The sequence below is a fragment of the Heloderma suspectum genome, chromosome 1 (genome assembly GCF_057233095.1).
Source record: "Heloderma suspectum isolate Gila_16-S chromosome 1, 16-S_ref, whole genome shotgun sequence".
Classification (NCBI taxonomy): domain Eukaryota; kingdom Metazoa; phylum Chordata; class Lepidosauria; order Squamata; family Helodermatidae; genus Heloderma; species Heloderma suspectum.
In genome coordinates this window covers 435,368,560-435,389,046 of record NC_139458.1, presented here as the reverse complement: position 1 = coordinate 435,389,046, position 20,487 = coordinate 435,368,560, and the positions used below count along the sequence as shown (strand labels likewise).

Sequence of the window (20,487 nt, the reverse complement as noted above, 5' to 3'; positions counted from 1 at the left end):
GAAGCAGTTGGGTGCCACAAGCAACCTGGCAAATCATGGGTTTATTAACCCAAGCGTTGCTGTCATTATGTGAGAACGGGCCCACTGTCATTTAATAACCAAGGATTCCTGGCTTAAAGTGACGTGTGAACATGGCCACAGTGAGTAAACACTTTTCCCACCCACTCTGGCATACACTTTCATCATGAAATCAAACACAGTAATCCTGAACGGATCCTGAATTGGCCAGGAAGCAGAAGCCAACCACAGCAGCTTGGCACATGTCCAGTGCATCTCCCTGCATCCGTAGTGACATGGATGTCCTCTTTATACTTCACAGTTCTCACTGGAAGGCACTCAGGCAGCCTTCCCCAACCTGGTGCCCTCCAGATGTCCTGGACTGAACATAGCTGGAGGGTGCCAGAAGGCTGCACTAGTGCACATGCAATAGATGCATCTGCATGAAATGCAGAAAAGCCCGAACCAGCCCTCACTCTGCTTTGTCGGCGGCGGTAAAAACAAGAGCACAATTACATTGCAGTGATCAAAGACAACCATGCAGCGCGGCTCCTTGCTGATGGGAGACAGGGAGGGGTCCACTTCGGGGGCCACCGTCACTGGCTCCAGCTGATCCCAGAAAGAGTATTTACAGAACACGAAGTTGGAGAGATGCTGAGGCAAGCCAGTCGCCTGAAGGATTTTAATCTAGGAGGAAGGGAACACACACAGAGTACTGTTCTAACTGTAATGAATAAATAAAAATTGAAAGAAACTGTACCTTTATACAGCAACCTTTAAATATAAGGTAAGACAAAGCTAGTTCTCCAAATAAATTGTACATGTATACAGCGACCTTTACATCTAAGACAAAGCTAGTTTGTTAAGGCTAATATTTATCTTCTGAGGCAGATGGATGTGGTTTGAAATACTTCTAGAGAAAATGGTCTGAAAATCTCCACCAGGGGTCACTGGATGACCAGCTTTGGGGAAACAGAGCTGAGTGTTGCTTCTAGAAGGAATTCCAAAAAGCTTCCCCCACGCCCCCTATTTCTTCCCTGAACACATATGGCTCAAAAGGAATTGAGCCAGTTTAGGAAGTTAAAATCCTTCATTCAAACATACCCCCCCACTCACACACACACACACACACACACACACACACACACACACGTCATTCTTGTCCGCTGGAAGTCATGAGCTTTGTACTACCCAGAACTGTCCAGCCTAAGTAGAACTTCCACTTCAAAATCATTACTAGGATAAATTACCATCTTGTGTAGTCTTTATCATTATGTTTTTGTGATTTGTGGACACCACTTTGAAATCTTTAGATGCAAGCAGTTTATAGACAAACAAATTGAACTGTTTCACCCTGTAGACCCAACAACTATAATTGGGGTTTGTTAATTAAGCCAGCCTTCCCTCACCTGATGCCCTCCAGACAGGAAATGGTCAGTTTATATTCCAATTCCAAAGAAGGGCAATGCCAAAGAGTGTTCAGACTACCGTACAATTGCGCTCATTTCACATGCCAGCAAGGTGATGCTCAAAATCCTACAAGCTAGGCTTCAGCAGTATGCGAACCGAGAACTACCGGAAGTACAAGCGGGGTTTCGAAGAGGCAGAGGAACTAGAGATCAAATCACCAACATTCGCTGGATCATGGAGAAAGCAAGAGAATTCCAGAAAAACGTCTATTTCTGCTTCATTGACTACGCTAAAGCCTTTGATTGTGTGGATCACAACAAACTCTGACAAATTCTGAAAGAGATGGGAGTAGCAGACCACCTTACCTGTCTCCTGAGAAACCTGTACGAGGGTCAAGAAGCAACAGTACGAATCGGACATGGAACAACCGATTGGTTCCAAATTGGGAAAGGAGTACGACAAGGCTGTATATTGTCGCCCTGCTTATTTAACTTATATGTATAGTACGTCATGAGAAACGCTGGGTTGGATGAATCACAGGTCGGAATTAAGATTGCCGGGAGAATGATCAACAACCTCAGATATGCAGACGATACCACCCTTATGGCAGAAAGCGAAGAGGATAAGAGCCTCTTGTTGAGGGTGAAAGTGGAGAGTGCCAAAGCTGGTTTGAAATTCAACATTAAAAAAGCTCAGATCATGGCATCTGGCCCCATCACTTCCTGGCATATAGAAGGGGAAGAAATGGAAGCAGTGACAGATGTTATTTTCTTGGCTCCAAGATCACCGCAGACGGTGACTGTAGCCATGAAATTAAAAGATGCTTGCTCCTTGGGAGGAAAGCTATGGCCAACCTAGACAGCATAGTAAGAAGCAGAGACGTCACTTGCTGACAAAGATTTGTCTAATCAAAGCTATGGTTTTCCCAGTAGCAACATATGGCTGTGAGAGCTGGACTGTAAGGAAGGCTGAGTGCCGAAGAATGGATGCTTTTGAACTGTGGTGCTGGAGAAGACTCTTACGAGTCCCCTGGACTGCAAGGAGGTCAAATCAGTCCATCCTAAAGGAAATCAACCCTGAGTGCTCATTGGAAGGACAGATACTGAAGCTCCAATATTTTGGCCACCTAATGCGAAGAGAAAACTCCCTGGAAAAGACCCTGATGCTGGGAAAGATTGAAGGCAAAAGGAGAAGGGGATGGCAGAAGATGAGATGGCTAGATAGCATCACCGATGCAATGAATATGAACTTGAGCACAGTCTGGGAGACAGCGGAGGACAGGAAGGCCTGGCGTGCTATGGTCCATGGGGTCACGAAGAGTCGGACACGACTCAATGACTGAACAACAACAACAACAACCATCCACGGCCAGCAGAGTTGTGCTGGCTGGGATGATGTGAGCTGTAGTCCAACACATCTGGAGGGCGCCAGGCTAGGAAAGGCTGAATTAGGCGAATGTCTTTAAAAAGGGAGCTTGATGGTTTTTCTGAAGTCACTAATTCCAGACTACAGTGATCTCTCCCTGCAAAGAAGACTAGGCTAAGATCTTCTGGAGAGGCCCTTCTTTCAAGAGTGCCACCTTCAGAGGCACATTTGGTGATGATGTGAGAGAGGGCCTTCTCGGTGGCTGCTCCCTTGCTGTGGAACTCCCTGCCGAGGGAGGCTAGGCTCGCTCCCACTCTGCTGTCCTTCCACCGACAGGAAAAGACTGCTTTATTCAAGTGGGCCTTGGGTGTGTAAGCGGGCCTGTTGAGGTATTTTTACGTTGTTGTTGTTGTGCTTTTAATTGTTTTTAATTGCATTTTAATGTCTTTGCTTCCTGTTGTTTTTATCGTTGATTGTAAGCCGCCTTGAGTGTCCTTTCTGGTAGAACGGTGGGGTACCAATCAAATAAATAAATAAACAGACTGAGGGAGATGGCAACACAATATTCTACAGAGCAGGTTCTCAGTCAACTGGGGGCATCTGGCTACAAAACAGAGTTCCTTCGCTTCAAGTGGATGGCACATAAGCCAGCATATCATACTGGGCCATGCTGAAACTTCCCACAACTCACTGGTATTGCTGCTGTCACCTTATCACACCACGAGAAAGCAGCAACCCGGTTCCCAGAGGAGGGGGGCGGGGGAGAATTCCTAATTAATCAGTCCTGTAACAGAACTATCCCAGCCATAATAACGGCCTTGCTGGATCAGAACAAGGCCCACCTAATCCAGCATCCTGTTTCCAACAGGGGGCAGCCAGATGCCTCCAGGAACACCACAGGCATGGCACAAAGGCAACAGCCATCTCCTCTTTCTTTAACACCAACATCTGGCACTCAGAGGTATGCTGCTTCAGTTGGCTGGGGGTGATGGGATCTGTAGTCCACCTCATCTGGAGGGCACGAGGGTTGGGGCAAGGCTGGCTAATCACTCTTCCTGTGCTCTACAAATGCGAGCTGTGGTTTTGAAAAGGCAAGGGGGCTCTCAACTCACCATGCATACCAACTTGTGCTCCTGCTGGTCGTTCTCAGCAAACCCCTCCATGCTGTCGTCGCCACCTGCGATGCGCTCCCCAATCTCTCCGCTCACACACACCACTTCAACATGCAGACGGCCTGCCACCTATTCGAGAAAACAAACCCCACAAATACAGGAGAGAGGGTTTTAGGAACCCAAACAACACTGGTGTATATTATTTTTCAAAACCATATTTGCAGACTATCAAGGCATGCTCCCACCATTTGGACGGTGACCAGAAGAGAGGGGGCTTTTTCAGTGTTGGTCCCCCAGCTTTGGAATGCTCTGCCTAGGGACACTCATCTGGCACCTACATTATTATCCTTTCAGCATCAAGCTAAGACTTTCTCCCGGGCTTTTAAAGATCTGTCATTTTAGTCCCTGCGCTTTGGGTTTAGTTCTTGTACCCAACGGGTGCCTTTAGCTCTTGCAATCCATTTTCTATTTTATGGTGTTGTGTTGGTATATGTTTACCCGGGCTTTTCTGCTGTGCTGGATATTAAATGACTTACTGATTTTTATTGTACTATAATTATGTTTTAAATAGTGCTTCAGCTATTGGGCGGTGTAGAAATGTAATAAATAAATAAATAAATAGTTCTGGAGAGAATTCGTGTAATTATTTGAAGAAATAAAATCTTGTAACAAATAAAGATGTGCCATCCATCAGGTTCAGAGGGCAGCTTCCCACGATCCCCAGGTGGGAGACGTAGCCCCAATGGTGCAGAAAAACAGCTGCCAATGGAACAAAAGGATCAGTGCAACTGCAAAGGGATTGGTCCTTGGTGTGTGCTCAGTGGAGGGACTGGAGACACAAGAGCTGCCAGTGGGAAGCCCTTTGCTGCTCAGTTCTGCATCATCTTCCCTGTGCACAGATTCTGAGGAACAGTTCTCACCAAGGGGCTAAGTTAGAGTGCTATGTCCGGGCTGTACCAGTTCAGACATCAGTTGGGGGGCTCACATAATTTAAAGTTTCTCCATGTAAAAATACATAATACATAAATCCATGCAAAGAAACGATGCTTGGGATGGGCAAACAAGCAATGTTTGACATCACCAGGATTCTCCAAACATCTTAATGCTCGTCTCGTGCCCGACTCCCATTTGCAATCACTGCTTGCTGTGTGCAGATGGGAAACTTGCACAAATGCAGCAGTGATCGAATGTGAGATTTGTGCAAATTTACCTTAATTTGTGCAACTTTCCTCCATAGACTAAAGCGGAGCTGATTCAATCCAAGCAGGAAATTTGCTCAACTTAGGAAATATGCGCAAATCAAACTGGGAATTGGGAATGAGACGGACGTGAGCATGTGTTCGACAATATATGAATGTTTTCCCTGGACATGTGCTCACATTTGGAGCTTCTGATGGGGAATTCTTGCATGTTTTGTGAGCAAAAATGAAGTTCTCATACATCCCTAGTTTTCAATGTGGGAAGTAATTTTGGGGGTGGGGGATCACTCAGTCATGTGAGCCCCCACCCACCCTCAGCTGTCTGAAGTGATACAGCCCAGACATGGGTTTGTCAGTTCAGGGAGAACGACTCACACACAAGTATAGTTTGGTTCCAGCTTTATTATGCAGGAGGGCCAACTTGACTTATATGAAAAAATGGGGTGGGGGGTACCTAAATTCAAAAATCATTTTAAACATAAATGCACCAACATAAACAGTTGCCCTCTCATACACTTCACATAATCATCCAGTCAATTTCTTCCAAGACGAACCTGGGGGGATGGAGCAAAGAGTTATGAAGGACTGGGGATGTAATTTAATGCAGTTGGCTACTCCCAGCCTCTATGGTATGTCAAGCGATGGAGAATCGATTGTAATTGTGCACTGAACTGTAATGCTCAAATAAGCGACTGGGTAATTATGAGCCTATGAACTGATTGTGCAACGTGGCCATTTAGAAGCATCACCTCTCCCTTCTGATTGATGATGGGCACACCGTACTGCAGCTTCACATCGTAAAAGAGGGACTCGAGGAAGACGTTGGCTACTCCAATGAGGCTGTGGTTCTCCTGCTCGTCGTAAAAAGGATCTGCTCGCCTGAAGTAAGACCTCATGACCTTGAGTTGTAGAGAGGGAAAGAAAGTGATCAAGTTATGTTGGAAACAGATCCTCACCTAGCTGATCCATAGGCTCAAGATGGGGCACAACAACATTTGAAAGGTACTGCCCTGTAACAGACTTCCCAATAACTGAAAAGGACCCTGTCCAGGATGAAGTCCTGCTCTCTGCCATGAGAACAGGCTGGGCTGCCCCATCCGAGGTGACCCCCTGGAGCTGGTTGTTACCTAGCAGCTCCTCGGCCCTGCTGCTCAAGGCCAGGCTCAGTACGTGTTAACTGGGAAAGAGGTAACAGCGGGATCTGGTGGGAAGATCCTGCCTCTTCTGAGGTGAGGGTGGGGCGCCCCGGGGCTGAGCTCTGATTGGCTAAAGGAATTCTGCCCTGGGTTGCTAGAGCCGGGCCTTAAATAGTGGGTGGAGGAAGAGGCGGGTCGTCTTCCTTTGCTCTGATGGCTTGTGGATGTGTTGATGGCTGGAGACTATCCTGGAAGGCCCATACTTGGTATGTATAGGATTGACTAGCTAGCTTTGTTATTCTGCTTGGGGGTGCGTACAAAGGCTCTCAGCGTTCCTAGGTGTTTTGCTGATTATAATCTTGCTGGTAATTTCCTGTACAACCTACCACCTCCCCCCTTCCCTTCCCAACTGTCCCTTTCCCTTCAATGTCTCCCCAACGTTTCCCCAGCTTTCAGCTGGTGTGTGTGTTCTGCATAACTTCAGTGCTGATTTCAGTGTTTACTGACCTGGGTGGAAGGCTACTGGGTTATTGTGGGGATTTGTGGTCAGGTTTGGCCTCTCCTACCTTGCAGGGTTGTTGGGACTAGTCTCAACTATCCTTCACAGACCTGTTCCCAATATTCCCATTAAAATATTCCCTTTTAAGCCCCCCTATGGCCATTCTTTCTATAGGGTTTAAAGTCGCACGTGCATGTATGCACATTCCTACACACCCCATAACTCAGTGGAAGAGCACGTGCTTTGTATGCAGAAGCCCCCAGAATCAATCCCTGGCATCTCTAGTTGAAAAGACCAGGTAGCGAGTAATGGGGAAGGCTTCTCACTGCCTGAAACCCTGGTGAGCCACGACCAGTTGGAAGAGAGTTTAAACCTCCCCTCCACACGATCTTTCCCGGAGCCCCACCATTGCCTGTGCTGCTCAGCTGAGTGGTGTCAGAACAGCAGAGTTGTAGCCGAGCACATCTGGAAAGGGCCACGTTGGGGAAGTCTGTTCTCCTGAGTCAACACAACTGAAGCACCTACAGCCATTTGTTCATGGGAGCACCACAAAATTAGCTGGCTAGAAGAAAAGCAGCTAAGCCTTCTAGTAAAAAGGTAAAGATAAAGGTGTCCCCAACCAGTCGTGTCCGACTCTAGGGTGCGGTGCTCATCCCCGTTTCTAAGCCGAAGAGCCAGCGCTGTCCGAAGACGCTTCCGTGGTCATGTGGCCGGCATGACTGAACACCAAGGTGCACGGAACGCTGTTACCTTTCCCGCCGAGGCGGTACCTATTTATCTACTTGCAATTTCTTGCTTCCGAACTGCTAGGTTGGCAGGAGATGGGACTGAAGACGGGAGCTCACTCCGTCACGCGGCACTCGGGTCTCGAACTGCTGACCTGCCGACCTTCCAGTCTGCAGTTCAGCGTCTTAACCACTAAGCCACTGCGGCCCCTAAGCCTTCTAGTAGCCCTAGTTAAAAAACACCCAAACATTTCTTTGGGTTTAGCCTGCCCAATTGCTTCGGGATCTTCAAGGATCCAGCAATTAACCTCAGAAAAGCAGAAACACGCTCATAACAGCAGTAAGAGGGTGGGGAGAACTTCAAGGGCGTGGAAGCACGAAATGCCGCGGGGCTCCTCCCAGCTCCAGGAGGACGTTGTGATGTAGCATCATTCTGAGGGATTTCAGAATGGGGGCCGGCAACATGGAGGAGCCAAGGGAGGTCCGTACTTCCCTATGCTTGAAGTTCACCCCCACCCCTGAAATGCAAAGTTTAACAGTTTAACCACGACCCCCATCATCATGCAACCCCACATTTGGGCCCAAAGTTCTCTTCCCAGTGCTTGTAAGAAGTAATAGTACAGAACACCCTTCCCCCACCTGGTGCCCTCCCAAATGTGTTGTAGTCCAACACATCTGGAGGACACCTAGCAGGGAAAGGCTGGTACAGACAGAAGCTTCTCGAAGGGTTGTGCATGTGCCTGTTGAGCCCCTTACTATTTAGGAAACATGACCACGCCAATACCTCCCACCTCTACGTACCAGATTGTCCTCCTCGCAGTCTTTCCATTCTTGGTAGAGGTCCCTCATGTCCACCAGTCGGTTCTCCAGCTTCTCCAGTGACCAGATCTGTTTGCCTTTGCCCTTCCGCCTCACCTGAATGGCTGGCTCACTGAGAATTGCGCCTCGCTGCACAGGGCACAGAAGGAGGGAAATAAAATGACAAAGATTACCTTGGGAATATGTTTGGGTGTTCAGCTTTTTTTTTAATCTCAAGCACATAAATAGAAAAGAAGAGCAGCACGGCCAAATAGTTTTTGACAACTATTGTTCTGCTTTTCCTCTACCACCTTTCAGTGCTAAATGTAAAATGCTTACTAACAGACAGGAAGGAGATCTGTGAAATGAAGAAGAAAGGTTATAGAGGAGCCAAGAGGAAGGAAAAGCACCCATCCAAATTTAGGGCCAGCATCTGTTGGCCAAATTCAGCCAAACTTCTCCCTGCCACCACCACTCTCAATCACCAAACGGTGATCCACTCATGTCTGGCTTTCCTTCTCCATCGACCTCTGAGCAGTTTCTTAGGGTGGAGAAAGATGAGAAGAAGCAAGGATGTAAAAGCATGACTGCAGAGTGGGTTATGGGAGAGGGGTGGACTACAGTCCCTCCAAAGTCACTTGCCAACAAGTGCCGGTTTCCAACCTGAAACGCCTCTTTAAAAACTAGAAACTGGCCCATTCTTGGGAAAATGATCAGAGGAGCCCTGCTGGATCAGACCCAGGGTCCATCTAGTCCAGCATTCTCTTCACACACGGGCCAACCAGCTGTCGACCAGGAACCCACAAGCAGGCCTGATACAGTTTATCCATTAAACTGTGGAATATATGTCCAAAGGGCAACAATTTCTCGTTCTGAGCCCAGCATGTTTTGAACGAGGAGGGCCTTTTACCAGCTATGTCAGCTGCCACCCTACCTAGAGGAAGCAAATCCATAGCCTCAGTCTTGCCTGCACTAATTACATCCAGACTGGTCTACTGCAAAGTGCGCTATGTGGGGCTGCCTTTGAAGGTGCCCTGGAGACTTCAGCAGGTGCAGAATGGGGCCACTTGGGTCCTCATTGGGGCCAGATGATCAAAACATATTATGCAGATTTTGTACCGTTGCACTGGTTACTGGTGCATTTCCGGACCCAGTTCAACATGCTGGTTTTGGCCTTTAAAGCACTAAATGAACGTAAGATCGTGAGAAGAGCCCTGCTGGATGAGACCTAGGGTCCATCTAGTCCAGCATTCTGTTCACACAGTGGCCAACCAGCTGCCCATGGGAAACCCACAAGCAGGACATAAGTGCAACAGCACCCTCCCGCCCATGTTCCCCAGCATACTGCCTCTGATACTGGAGGTAGCACATCGCCATCAGGACTAGTAGCCATCGATAGCCTTCTCCTCCAGAAATTTGTCCAACCCCCTTTTCAAGCCATCCAAACTGGTGGCCATCACCACATCCTGTGGTAGCAAATTCCATCGTTTAACTCTCCGCTGTGTGAAGAAGCCCTTCCTTCCTAATCTGCCCTGAATCTCCCACCAGTCAGCTTCATGGGATGACCCCTTTGGATTCTAGTATTATGGGAAAGGAAGAAAAATGTCTCCCTATCCATATTCTCCACACCATGCATAATTTTGTACACCTTGTAAATGGTTTGGGGCCTCTTTATTTGAAGGACTTCCTGTGCCCGTATGAACCTTCCCACACTTTAAGAGCAGTGTCGGAGACCCCCTGCACTTGACCTATTAACTGCGCTGGATTTGTGTGTGTGTGTTTTTAAAAGGGTCAGATATGAAAGTCACAACTGCACATTATCATAAAGGTAACGTATGCTATTACATAGTAAGTCCTACCCAGCAGAAACAAAGTTTTCCCTTTTCTTCCCCATGTTTCTCCTTACTACCAGGTTCTTAGCAGGAAAAACAGGCGAAGCCTAACTACATGGGACGGGCGGTGCGGGGCGGTGGAGGAAGGAATTGGCCCACTCAGATATATGCCAGGCTCTTTCCCTGAATGTTCCAACTCGCTCTAAGCATTCTAAGCAACTGCTCAGTAAGTAGTACGTCTGCTCCTGCCTGCCAATTGTGCTGGCCAATGATTGCAGTTCCCTTGTGATGACAGACATGCATGTGGGCTTTTTGAGGAATTGCAGCTATAAAGTAAGTCGTTCTTACTTAAATTCTAAATACTGCTTCTATTTAGGTTGTTACCATTTTGTCCTGACTGTGGTATTCCACACACCCCTCCAGTTTATCATTAGCGCACACATACACTCACACAGTATATCCCATTTCTGGCTGCAGACCTCAAACGGTCACATGGAATGGGTAAGTCTCATGTGCCAGTCACATCCTCAAAAAGGTTATTTCCAGAGACCCCAGATCAACACACCTTTGGAGCGGCAGGAAAGATTGATCTGGGTTGCTACAAAACAGCCTAGCTGGCAAACGGGCCCCGTTCTGGACCAACAATGGATGGGGCTGAAGACATTCTGGTGCCTTCTCACCTTTCTGTTTGCATTGAGGCTCGAGGCTGGGATTTGCAGAGAAACCTTGTACTCGGTCCTTTTGTCCATCTCTTCTGCAACGAAGCTGGCTTCTCTCACGTAGGAGTTGGCCTTCATGATCTGCTCCCTCAGTTTCCTCAGGCTGTGGTTCAGCATCTCTTCTCTTTTGAAAAGAGAGGAAGAATCAAAATGTTACAATGCATAAAAAGAGCACGTGGCTTACCGGACTGCTGAGGATGTGCTTTGCCCTGGGACAAATACGTGGACCCGTTTTGCATCTGTTTGGGAATTTGTGGTGCGCTGCAGGGTATTCTTACACTGGCTACGCTGCAGCATGTATCTCAACTGAAACATCCAATGAGAAGCTGAATGACACTGTTCAAGGGACCGCCGTGCTGGAATCTGAATGGTGTCAGAGTGGTTTTGCATCTGTTGGTGTCATATCGTTGCCAATTTTAGAAGTGCTGCTCTGATTCCGATGATGGCTATCAAGAACCAGAAATCAGGAGGAGGCAGCATGCAAGCCCGCAACACACTCCTGATGGCCAGACATTGGTTTGGTCACGATGCCTGAACTGGATTATGGTGCATCTTACCACCTTTCCTCTTGCTGCCTGGTGCATTCCAACGTATCACTGACAAATATCATGCAACTGTCAAATACAGAAGCTAAGTGGCTCACTCAGGCCATGTTTTGTACTTGGTTTTCATGCAATGAGCTCCGGATCAGGCTGCCCGGAGCGTTCGGCCACCAACAAAAAGCCCTTTGCTCCCGGAGTCCAATGGACACCCAGATGCTTCATTGCCATGACAGAGGGCAGCGAGTGCTTCCCGTCCTCTTCTGTGGAGTTAGATGCTCCACAAAAGGAGAGGAAAACGAACAGGTTTTGAGAACGTCCCCTTCACCCACCTCTCGTCCGCCCACTGCCGCAACCGTTGCTGAGCATTGGGGGAGTGGAAGGAGAACCTGTCCATGGGGCGTAAGTGCTGCTTCTCCGGAGACAGGCGCCTGCGGAGCTGGTCCAGCTCGTGCTCATACATCAGCCTCTGCCGCTCCAGGGCAGACCGCTTCTCCTCCTCATGCTGCTGCTCCAGGCTCTGCAAAATTGACTGCATAGGATCTAGGCAGGCACAGGGAAAGACAGGACAGGAGGGGAAGGTGAGAGTGCAGAAAAGAAGACGCCGCAACAGGCTTCAGGCACGGTGCTGAATGAATCACAATTAAGAAGCGGCAGTCAACAGATGAAAGGCTCAGCGCTTCCCGCTCCCCGCAAAACACCCCCAAAGTGCTTCAGAATGCAGCAGGCTGGTTTCTGGAAGGGGACCGAGGGTCCCAGCTGTATTTGAAGGAGGGCTGTGGCTCAGTGCTAGAGCCCCTGCTTTGCATGCAGGAGGTCCCAGGTTCGATCCCTGGCATCTCCAGATAGGGCTAGGAAAGACACCTGCCTGAAACCTGGGTTACTGTGATGTGCGAACCATGCCACTGTCTGGAGATATCAGAAATTATTAGGCCAGAAGCATGCCAGCAGCAGCTATGTCCAGCCAGGTCCATTAGAAACAGGGGAAACTCTGGGTACTGCAGGAAAAGATACAGAGGATTATAGGATATCTCAGACAAGCTGCCTTGAGTGCTATTTTTCTTGCTAGAAAGGCAGGGTTCAAATCAAATAAACAAACAAACACAGTGCATTCACGTCCCCGTGCAACACAGTATGGTCCCCATTTTGGCCAAACTGCACTGGCTGCTAATTTGCTTCTAGACTCAATTTGAGGTGCCAGTTCTTGCCTATAAAGCCCTGGACTCAGTGGCTTATCTCTGAGAGCATCTTCTCTCACGTGACCTCCCTCATAGCAAGATCTTTGCAGGATGCCTTGTCCCACCCACAGGAGGTCCATTTGATGGGTACTTGGCACAGAGCCTTCCCAGCAGCGGCCCCTAGGCTGTCGAATGTGCTCTCCGGGGAGGCTCACTGGGCAACGTTATAATTTGCTATGGGATGGTTGCTAAGCTGCCTCTCTTTTCTGGCAAGCTATTGGGGTTATGGTCTCGACTGTAGCTATGTGAGAGCTATTGTCAGGAATGCCCCTGTTGCCTTCTCAATCCTCCGATAGCCAGAATCAACACCCAGACAAAAGGGCTGCTTTCCAAGGCTTTATTTCCATTCAACCTAATGAAGCTTTCAGATGCTAATTGCCTGAGACTCAGACTCAGAGGAAATACAAAGGAACAGCCTACCAGGGGTTTCTAAGAGTTAGGACGTCAGTTGGTCTCCGTTTGGAGAAAAGCGTGGCAACTCTCTGAACTTAAGGAGTAGGACGGGAAATTCTCCCCCTTTCCCATGGGGCCCCAGAGCGCAGCTGTTGACATCAAGCCAACCGGGCTGAGCGCCTCAGCTTGGCTCCCGCAACCTCTCGCTTGTGCCTGTGTCTCACGTCTAAAAGCTCAAGTTGTCCCTCCTTTCCATCCCAGGGTCACATTCCCAGGAATGTGAGCGGGGGGGGGGGTCCCCCTCCAGCTGCGCCTCTGAAACCTGAGAGGGTTCCTCTCCCACGGATTGTATCTCCTCCTCAGAATCCGAGCTGCTTTGGGACTCTATGGGCTCACATCCAACCCTGACAGCTATTATACATGAGGGGCTTTCCCCCCCAGCTCTTATATTGTGATTTTATTGGTGCTTTACATCCTTCACCATTCTTGAGCATTTTTAGGAAATGTGGTATATCGGTTTTATAAAACAAAATTAGACACAAGCACATCACCGATTATCACATCCATCAGTATTTAGCTCCCTGAAAACTTGACCAGGGGTTCCTCAATGAGAAGATTGCTAATGTTGGCCAATCTTCTCTGAAAGACCAGCTCGTCCACTGCTATTTATCTTCCCCTACAACGTGCAGCCACAGGAAAGCGATGGGTGTCTTCTAGGACATGCTCTCAGGTCACATGGGGTGAACTGGAAGCCATGTGGACTGAAGGTGCACTCCAGAAGACTCCCTCACCCCCCAGAATGCTCTACAGCACACAGGGGTCCTGTGGCAGATAAGCAGGAGCTGCTTGGCAGACACGTTGATGGGGAAAAGGTAACCCAAGGGTAGGAAGTTTGAAAGGCACCGAGACACAACACTGCAAGTCTTGCCCCAGCTACAATGTCTCTGAGAGTGTTTTCAGATGACACAGTGCTGCATTTGCTAAATAAATCCAGAAGAAGAGCGTCCATGCTCCTTACCATTACCACCGAGAGCTTTCATGGTCACCTCCATCTGGGCATATTCATAGCTGAAGTTAATCTCACTCGATACTTCGCTGGAGCTGTCTCCATCTAAGTCCAGCTGCTCAGAGCTGTTGCTCTCTTTCATCGAATTGTCTTTGTCTTCATCCTCGGGTTCAGCCTTCTTTTTCTTTTTTGGCAAATTCAGCCTTGAACAGGGAAGGAAAATGTTACCACAAATGAATATATTGATTTTTGATCAACTGATCCATTAGCATTAAGTGCAGAGCAGGGGTACAGCTAGGGCTGGACCTCGGAGCCAAAGTCCAGCAGTCCCCCAAAGGATCATCTAGAGAGTAGTAGGCAACGGGGCCAGTGACAAAGGTCTTCTTCACACGGAGCTTTTATCCTGCTATTGAGATTGGTTACTCACAGACGTTTGCGGGTCCTTTAGATGACGCCGTTACCCTCCAGGGCGTCTCCCGCACTAAATGACCTTTATTCCATTGTTTAAAAGATCAGAGATAATAAACTATCAAATTACAGCGCTTAGAGTTCCCCCCGTGAAAAGAGGAAAACCCACAATAAGAGGAGCTAGACCACAGTGCCATCTAGGGGCTGTATAATGAAACATATGGAAGACTCAGATAAGGGGGGGAAAGATGGGAGGAAAAGGGGGAAGGAAGAGTGTGTGGAGGAGTCCGTCGTATTGCTGCATTTAAAATGGAAGCAGAAAGCCCCGCTTTAAATGTGGGATTTTAGGCTGGTGTGGAGATGCTCAAACAGGCCCTGCGTCAGCACCTGGGTTAGCGTGGGAATGCCAGCACCCACGAGGACTGACGCTGATCCCGCAGCCTCCGTTCTACTTATCTTTAAACATCTGAGGCTTAGGGGGCAGCTGACTGTGCATACACACTTCTACAGGTGCTCATTTTTACTTCTGAAAATATTATTCATTTCTACAACAGAATGATGCTTATTCCCAAGTAAATGTGTTTAGTACCAGGGCAGCAGAAGCAAACTCCATTTCATTCCTATAGCCATAGCAGTGCTATGATTTAAGTGAGTCCTGCTCCGCCTGCTCCTCCTCGTCCTCTTCCTTCTTCTTCTTCTAACCAGGGTTGGCTTAAAGGTTTTGGATGGGTTTTTTGCTCTAACGTATCAGGAATGTAGAGCCAGTTGCTACACATGGAATAGAGTTTGGTGTGGGGGAGGAGAGAAGAGAAACGTGAGTTGGGCACTTCACAACTGAAGTCATACGCACGGCCATCTAAAGCATCTCCCACCCCACAAGGCCCAGGAGCCAGAATTAACTAGCTGCATCACTGGTGCAAAGATGAGGAAAGGTGGTGGCTACTTCAGGCAGTAGATTGTGATCGCCATTAAGGGGATGGAGTTGGAGAGACAAACAGATCTGGCCCATGAGATATGGTCCCCTAGGTAGATTTCTTGCACAAATCCTACTGACATGAACGGGAGTTGCACTAGAGTATGGTCAGGCATTTGCACAGCTGCCACTTCCTGGCATATAGAAGGGGAAGAAATGGATGCAGTGACAGATTTTACTTTCTTGGGCTCCAAGATCACCGCAGACAGTGACTGTAGCCATGAAATTAAAAGACGCTTGCTGCTTGGGAGGAAAGCTATGGCAAACCTAGGCAGCATAGTCAGAAGCAGAGACATCACCTTGCCGACAAAGGTCCGTCTAATCAAAGCTATGGTTTTCCCAGTAGCAACGTATGGCTGTGAGAGCTGGACTATAAGGAAGGCTGAGCGCCGAAGAATTGATGCTTTCGAACTGTGGTGCTGGAGAAGACTCTTACGAGTCCCCTGGACTGCAAGGAGGTCAAATCAGTCCATCCTAAAGGAAAGCAACCCTGACTGCTCATTGGAAGAACAGATACTGAAGCTGAAATATTTTGGCCACCTAATGCGAAGAGAAAACTCCCTGGAAAAGACCCTGATGCTGGGAAAGACTGAAGGCAAAAGGAGAAGGGGACGGCAGAGGATGAGATGGCTAGATAGCATCACCGATGCAATGAATATGGACTTGAGCACACTCCGGGAGAGAGCGCAGGACAGGAAGGCCTGGCGTGCTATGGTCCATGGGGTCACGAAGAGTCGGACACGACTGAATGACTGAACAACATATATTCCAACAAGGTTTGCATAAGAAAACCCACAGGTGGATCGTGCACAATATTAATTAGTGGGAGAAGGGCTACCAGCAAGATCTTCCAAGAACGTAAGAAGAGCCATGCTAGATTAGACCAAAGGCCCATCTAGTCCAGCATTCTGTTCACACATTGGCCAACCAGATGCCCTAAGGGGAAGCCCACAAGTGGTACATGAGTGCAATAGCACCCTTCTGGTAGTGTTCCCCAACAACTAGTATACACAGGCATACTGCCCCCAATACTGGAGGGAGCATATAGCCCTCAGGACTAGGAGCCACGGGTAGCCTTCTCCTCCATGAATTTGTCCAATCCTCCTTTAAAGTCATCCACATGGTTGGCTGTCAGAAGACCTTGTGGTAATGAATCCCATAGTTCTGTCCAGGCACCAGGTTGCTCTTGAGCAACCCTTCTTTATTTCAGTAATGTTTGCGCAGGAGAGCATCCTGGTAGACTGTGCTCCATGATGAATTAGTGCGAGGGAGTGCCTCTTGGATTTTCCAACACAGAAAAGTCTTGGACGAGCTCTAATTAACCAAAGGATATGAAGCGGCCCTAAGGATTATATATCTCTCATGCAGAAAAAAACACAGCCACAGACTTCTTGCCTTCAGCTGGATATACAGATTTAATTTGGAATTAAAAAGGAGCTGAATGGCATCTAAGAGTGTTATTAGAATGTACAGGCATTAGTCTGTAACCGTAGAGGCAGAGGTAATCCTAGTGATATCAACGTGCCATTCCACTGTTCTTTTTTAAAAGAAATACTTCCAAATTAAACCAAGACTCCAAGTGATAAAACAGTAAATGGGAAAATGTGTTTCTTTTATAATGTCAGGGTATATTAACCTTGAAACCTAATTATGCACAGGCTCCACCTTGGCTCTGAAAAGGATCTATAGCAGAGAAGTCGGGTGCAGAGTCTGGCACGAGCAGCTATTAAGAGTGGGCGTTCCTCCCTCCTGCACGCTGGAACTCATTTAAGCTTGAAAAGGCAAAGGCCATGTTTGCTAATCTCAACATCAAGGAGGGCAAATAAACCAATCCTCAAATTATGGAGGGAAAGGTGGAGGCGGCCTTTACAAAATTCACAAGCCCCAAGCCCTGACTCCCCCACATTTTTTGCCCCTTCCAGTATCCTTCTAAAAATAACAGCTATTGGGGGGGGGGGCTGTCACAAATGGTAAGAGGGCTGAGCCTCTGTCTCCTCTTCCCCTGCCCCCCTCCCCCTGGGCAGGTAATTCAAGCCCTCCAGTGGCCTCCTTTAAAAAAAGAAGAGGAAAACGGAAAATTGAATTTAGGACTATCAGACAGCCACCATAAAAGATTTAAGGCTTTGCTGCAAAACCATGACCATGAAATACATCAGGATCTATGACAATACCTAAGGCAGTGCATGTTCAGCAGATGCATATCGCAAAGCGGGTTTCAGAGCCCCAGCTCTCCTGTTTCAGAGCCCCAACTCCCTTGTTTGCCAAAGGCCATTGAGGCCCTGTGCCTGCGATCTACGCAAAGGACCCAAAACAAAACGATCTATGACCAGCAGCCTACCTGAAAAAGTGATTGTTTCCCCACAAAATCCGATCTCCATGGTGCAGCTGCGTGAGGCCCGTAACAGCCGTACCGTTGACGAACGTCCTGTGATGGAGGGAAAGACACAAGCACGGTCATTTCCGCTTCAAGGTTTCGACCAACCCTCAGCCCCACACCCCAATTATTAAAAAGGAGAGAGTGCAAGAGTTGGAAGGTGTGGATCTACTGGGGTCACCGCCTTTGGCCCAGGAAAGAGGGCCACAGATACTTGGTGGGCACACAGAATATCTCCTCCTCCCATTCATGGTTACATCCACTAGAGACTGGTGGCTCCAATGACAGAGGGGCAGTGAATCCGCTCCAGGTTTCACTCAGAACTCTAAAGCAGCTATCCAAAGTGATTTGCTCCTTGGATAGCACCTTTAGAATTTTGGCTGGCTCTGACTGAAACCCGGAGCGGATTTACTGCCCCACTGACATCAGAGCCACCAGCCTTCACTGGTTACATCACCATTCCCAGGGTTGGGGAAGTCACAATCCTTTAAAAAGGTGAGGCATCCTGTTGTTGCCAGTCTCATCCTTCTCCTGGGAAGGGTGGGGGGAGATCCGTAGTGTCCTGGTTACCCCGCAGCCCTTAATTATTTCTTAAAAGCATTTCTAGCCTGCCTTTCAGGGCAGGAGCCCTCCCAAGCCAGTTTAAAACAATAAAAAATCCCATGTAATAAAGATCCACGCAATGATAAAACAGCAAATAATTCATAAAAACACCAAACCCCAGCAATACGACGTCTGGCCAAGACAATACTAAAATCTACAAAACAGCTGCAGCTATGAAAACTGGAACAGTCCAATCGAACATAACTGGGGAAGGCCAGTGAAAAGAAGGACGTCTTCAGGGCCTCCCTAAAAGCCTGCAATGTTCGGGCCTGACGGACTGTGACCACCTTGTCTCTTTGCTCCCAGGAACTGAGCCATCTTCCATTTCCAGCTCCTCCAAGTCTTCCTTGACGCCTCCAGCCACACCTCAGCAGGGAACAGACCGCGAGACCTTGGGACAGTGTGCAGCAGCTAATCTGGGCTCCCCCCATGGCATCTTGCTCTCCACAGCCTGAGAGCACAGCTCAGCCCTAGACATGTTACTCGTTTGGGGACCTCTGGTCAGTGCAGGGAGTGGCAAGAAGGCACACAGAGAGTTTCTTTCTCTCTCTCTTTTTTAACTGAATACATAAAAGTTCTGAGCCAAGAAAACCCACAGTTCTGGCACTCTATTCCATGTAAATTATGTGCATAAATTTACTCCGCTTGCAACCGAGCAGGATGACAAAAAGAAAGGAAAGAGGGGAAACACAGCTTCCCTTGATGCAATGCACGGTCCCAAGACTCCGTTTTGGAATTCCTTCCATGCCCCATTTCACCCTGAAGTAAAAAACAAACACTCGGTCACCTAGTATTCTTGTGTGGCGTTAGCATAACTTGCCCATCCAAGGTGATGTCTATGATGCAGTGTTCAGGAAGAATCCCCATTCCACACAGCTGAATATCTTGGGAGTTATCCGACCCAATTAGTGTGTGCTCCTGCAGAAGATCCCAGATCAGGTGTGTTAAAAGGATGCAGAAATTCACTGTCAGTGTTTTCATTGTGTGAAGCTGCCTTTTCTACCCAGCCTATCCAGCCCAACCTTCCGTAATCTGGTGTCCTCCAGATGCCTTTTGACTACAACTCCCATGAGCCCCAGCCAGCGTGGCCCATGGTCAGGTCATATTGGAGTTGTAGTCCTAGACATCTGGAGGGCATCAGGTTGCTTACCCCTGAACTAGAGCTACTGATTAAAGAGGAATCAGCTGAAGGCACAAGAAAATTAAAAAGTGTATGGCTCGTGTACGAATGCTAAAAAAAACCCTGCCATGTGAACCTTTCAGGGTGGGGTGGGGACGGTGCCACAGAGTGAAGGGCCTCTCTCGGGGCAGGGGACTTCCAGGGGACACAGGGATGCCACCCCACCCCAGAGGTTCTGAGTGGACAGGCAGGTTTGTACAGGAGGAGATTGACCTTCTGATACCCTGGAGCAGTCTCTTTACAGCTTTATCGGCTGTCTATACAGCTACTCTGCCTCGTAACCTGGAAGAGATTCTTACTCCCCACAGATGACCAGGCATGCGGCGTTTACATATTTGCACTCCATGTCTGATTCAAAGCCAGGAGGAAATGAAACAAGGGCATGGAAATTGGGGTTAGAATATCAGAGACTGTGAACGACGCCAGCCATGGAGTAAGGCTAAGGGAGAAGGGGTGGTACGAAGCACCTTCCCCATGTCCCTCTTGCCTTCAGCAGCCACAAGCTTCTCTCTACAAACATGAGAACTAGAGGCTTGGTGGCTTGTGTGTTTTTTAAATAAATGAAACCAGAGACTATTACAGAGCTGGGATACTATACTCAAGCCAAATTCCGTGCTTGCACTGATGAGTGCATAGAAGACAAACACACACAGCCCAGCTTACACACAATCCACGGCAGTTTAAGCCAGACTTGTTCTGGGAGTAAAATTTCAACTATTTTTGTCAGAGGAGAGTCAAAGCTGCAACGTAAGACAGAGAACCGCAGGCCAGGCCAGGATGGACTTGGGAGTGTTTGCAGGGAACCCGGGAATAACACCCACTTACACATTTGGCCAGTGCCGGTAATTCTAGAGGGCCTGTGAATTGTTTCATAGAGAAGTGGCTGTACTAAGCTCCTCTAGTTAAAAAGGAGGACACTGTCCTGTTCCTATCAGAGCAGGAGCAGAAAGCACAGGCTTTCTTTCTCCCTCTCCTCCCCAC

The 20,487-nt window shown here is 48.3% G+C and overlaps 1 protein-coding gene across 5 annotated transcripts in view; it reads right to left on the bottom strand.

The window, feature by feature from the left end:
- Positions 1-20,487, bottom strand: part of KIF13B (kinesin family member 13B) — a 193,385-nt gene that overhangs the window by 67,964 nt on the left and 104,934 nt on the right. For all 5 annotated transcript variants that reach the window (XM_084829433.1, XM_084829429.1, XM_084829431.1 and 2 more), the window contains exons 14-22: positions 19,114-19,244; positions 17,688-17,774; positions 13,981-14,171; positions 11,664-11,874; positions 10,754-10,916; positions 8,245-8,391; positions 5,833-5,982; positions 3,885-4,013; positions 514-684 (exon numbers count right to left, since the gene is read on the bottom strand). In XM_084829433.1, the coding sequence (XP_084685559.1) occupies positions 514-684; positions 3,885-4,013; positions 5,833-5,982; positions 8,245-8,391; positions 10,754-10,916; positions 11,664-11,874; positions 13,981-14,171; positions 17,688-17,774; positions 19,114-19,244 (1,380 nt within the window). The remainder of the gene's footprint in view (positions 1-513; positions 685-3,884; positions 4,014-5,832; positions 5,983-8,244; positions 8,392-10,753; positions 10,917-11,663; positions 11,875-13,980; positions 14,172-17,687; positions 17,775-19,113; positions 19,245-20,487) is intronic.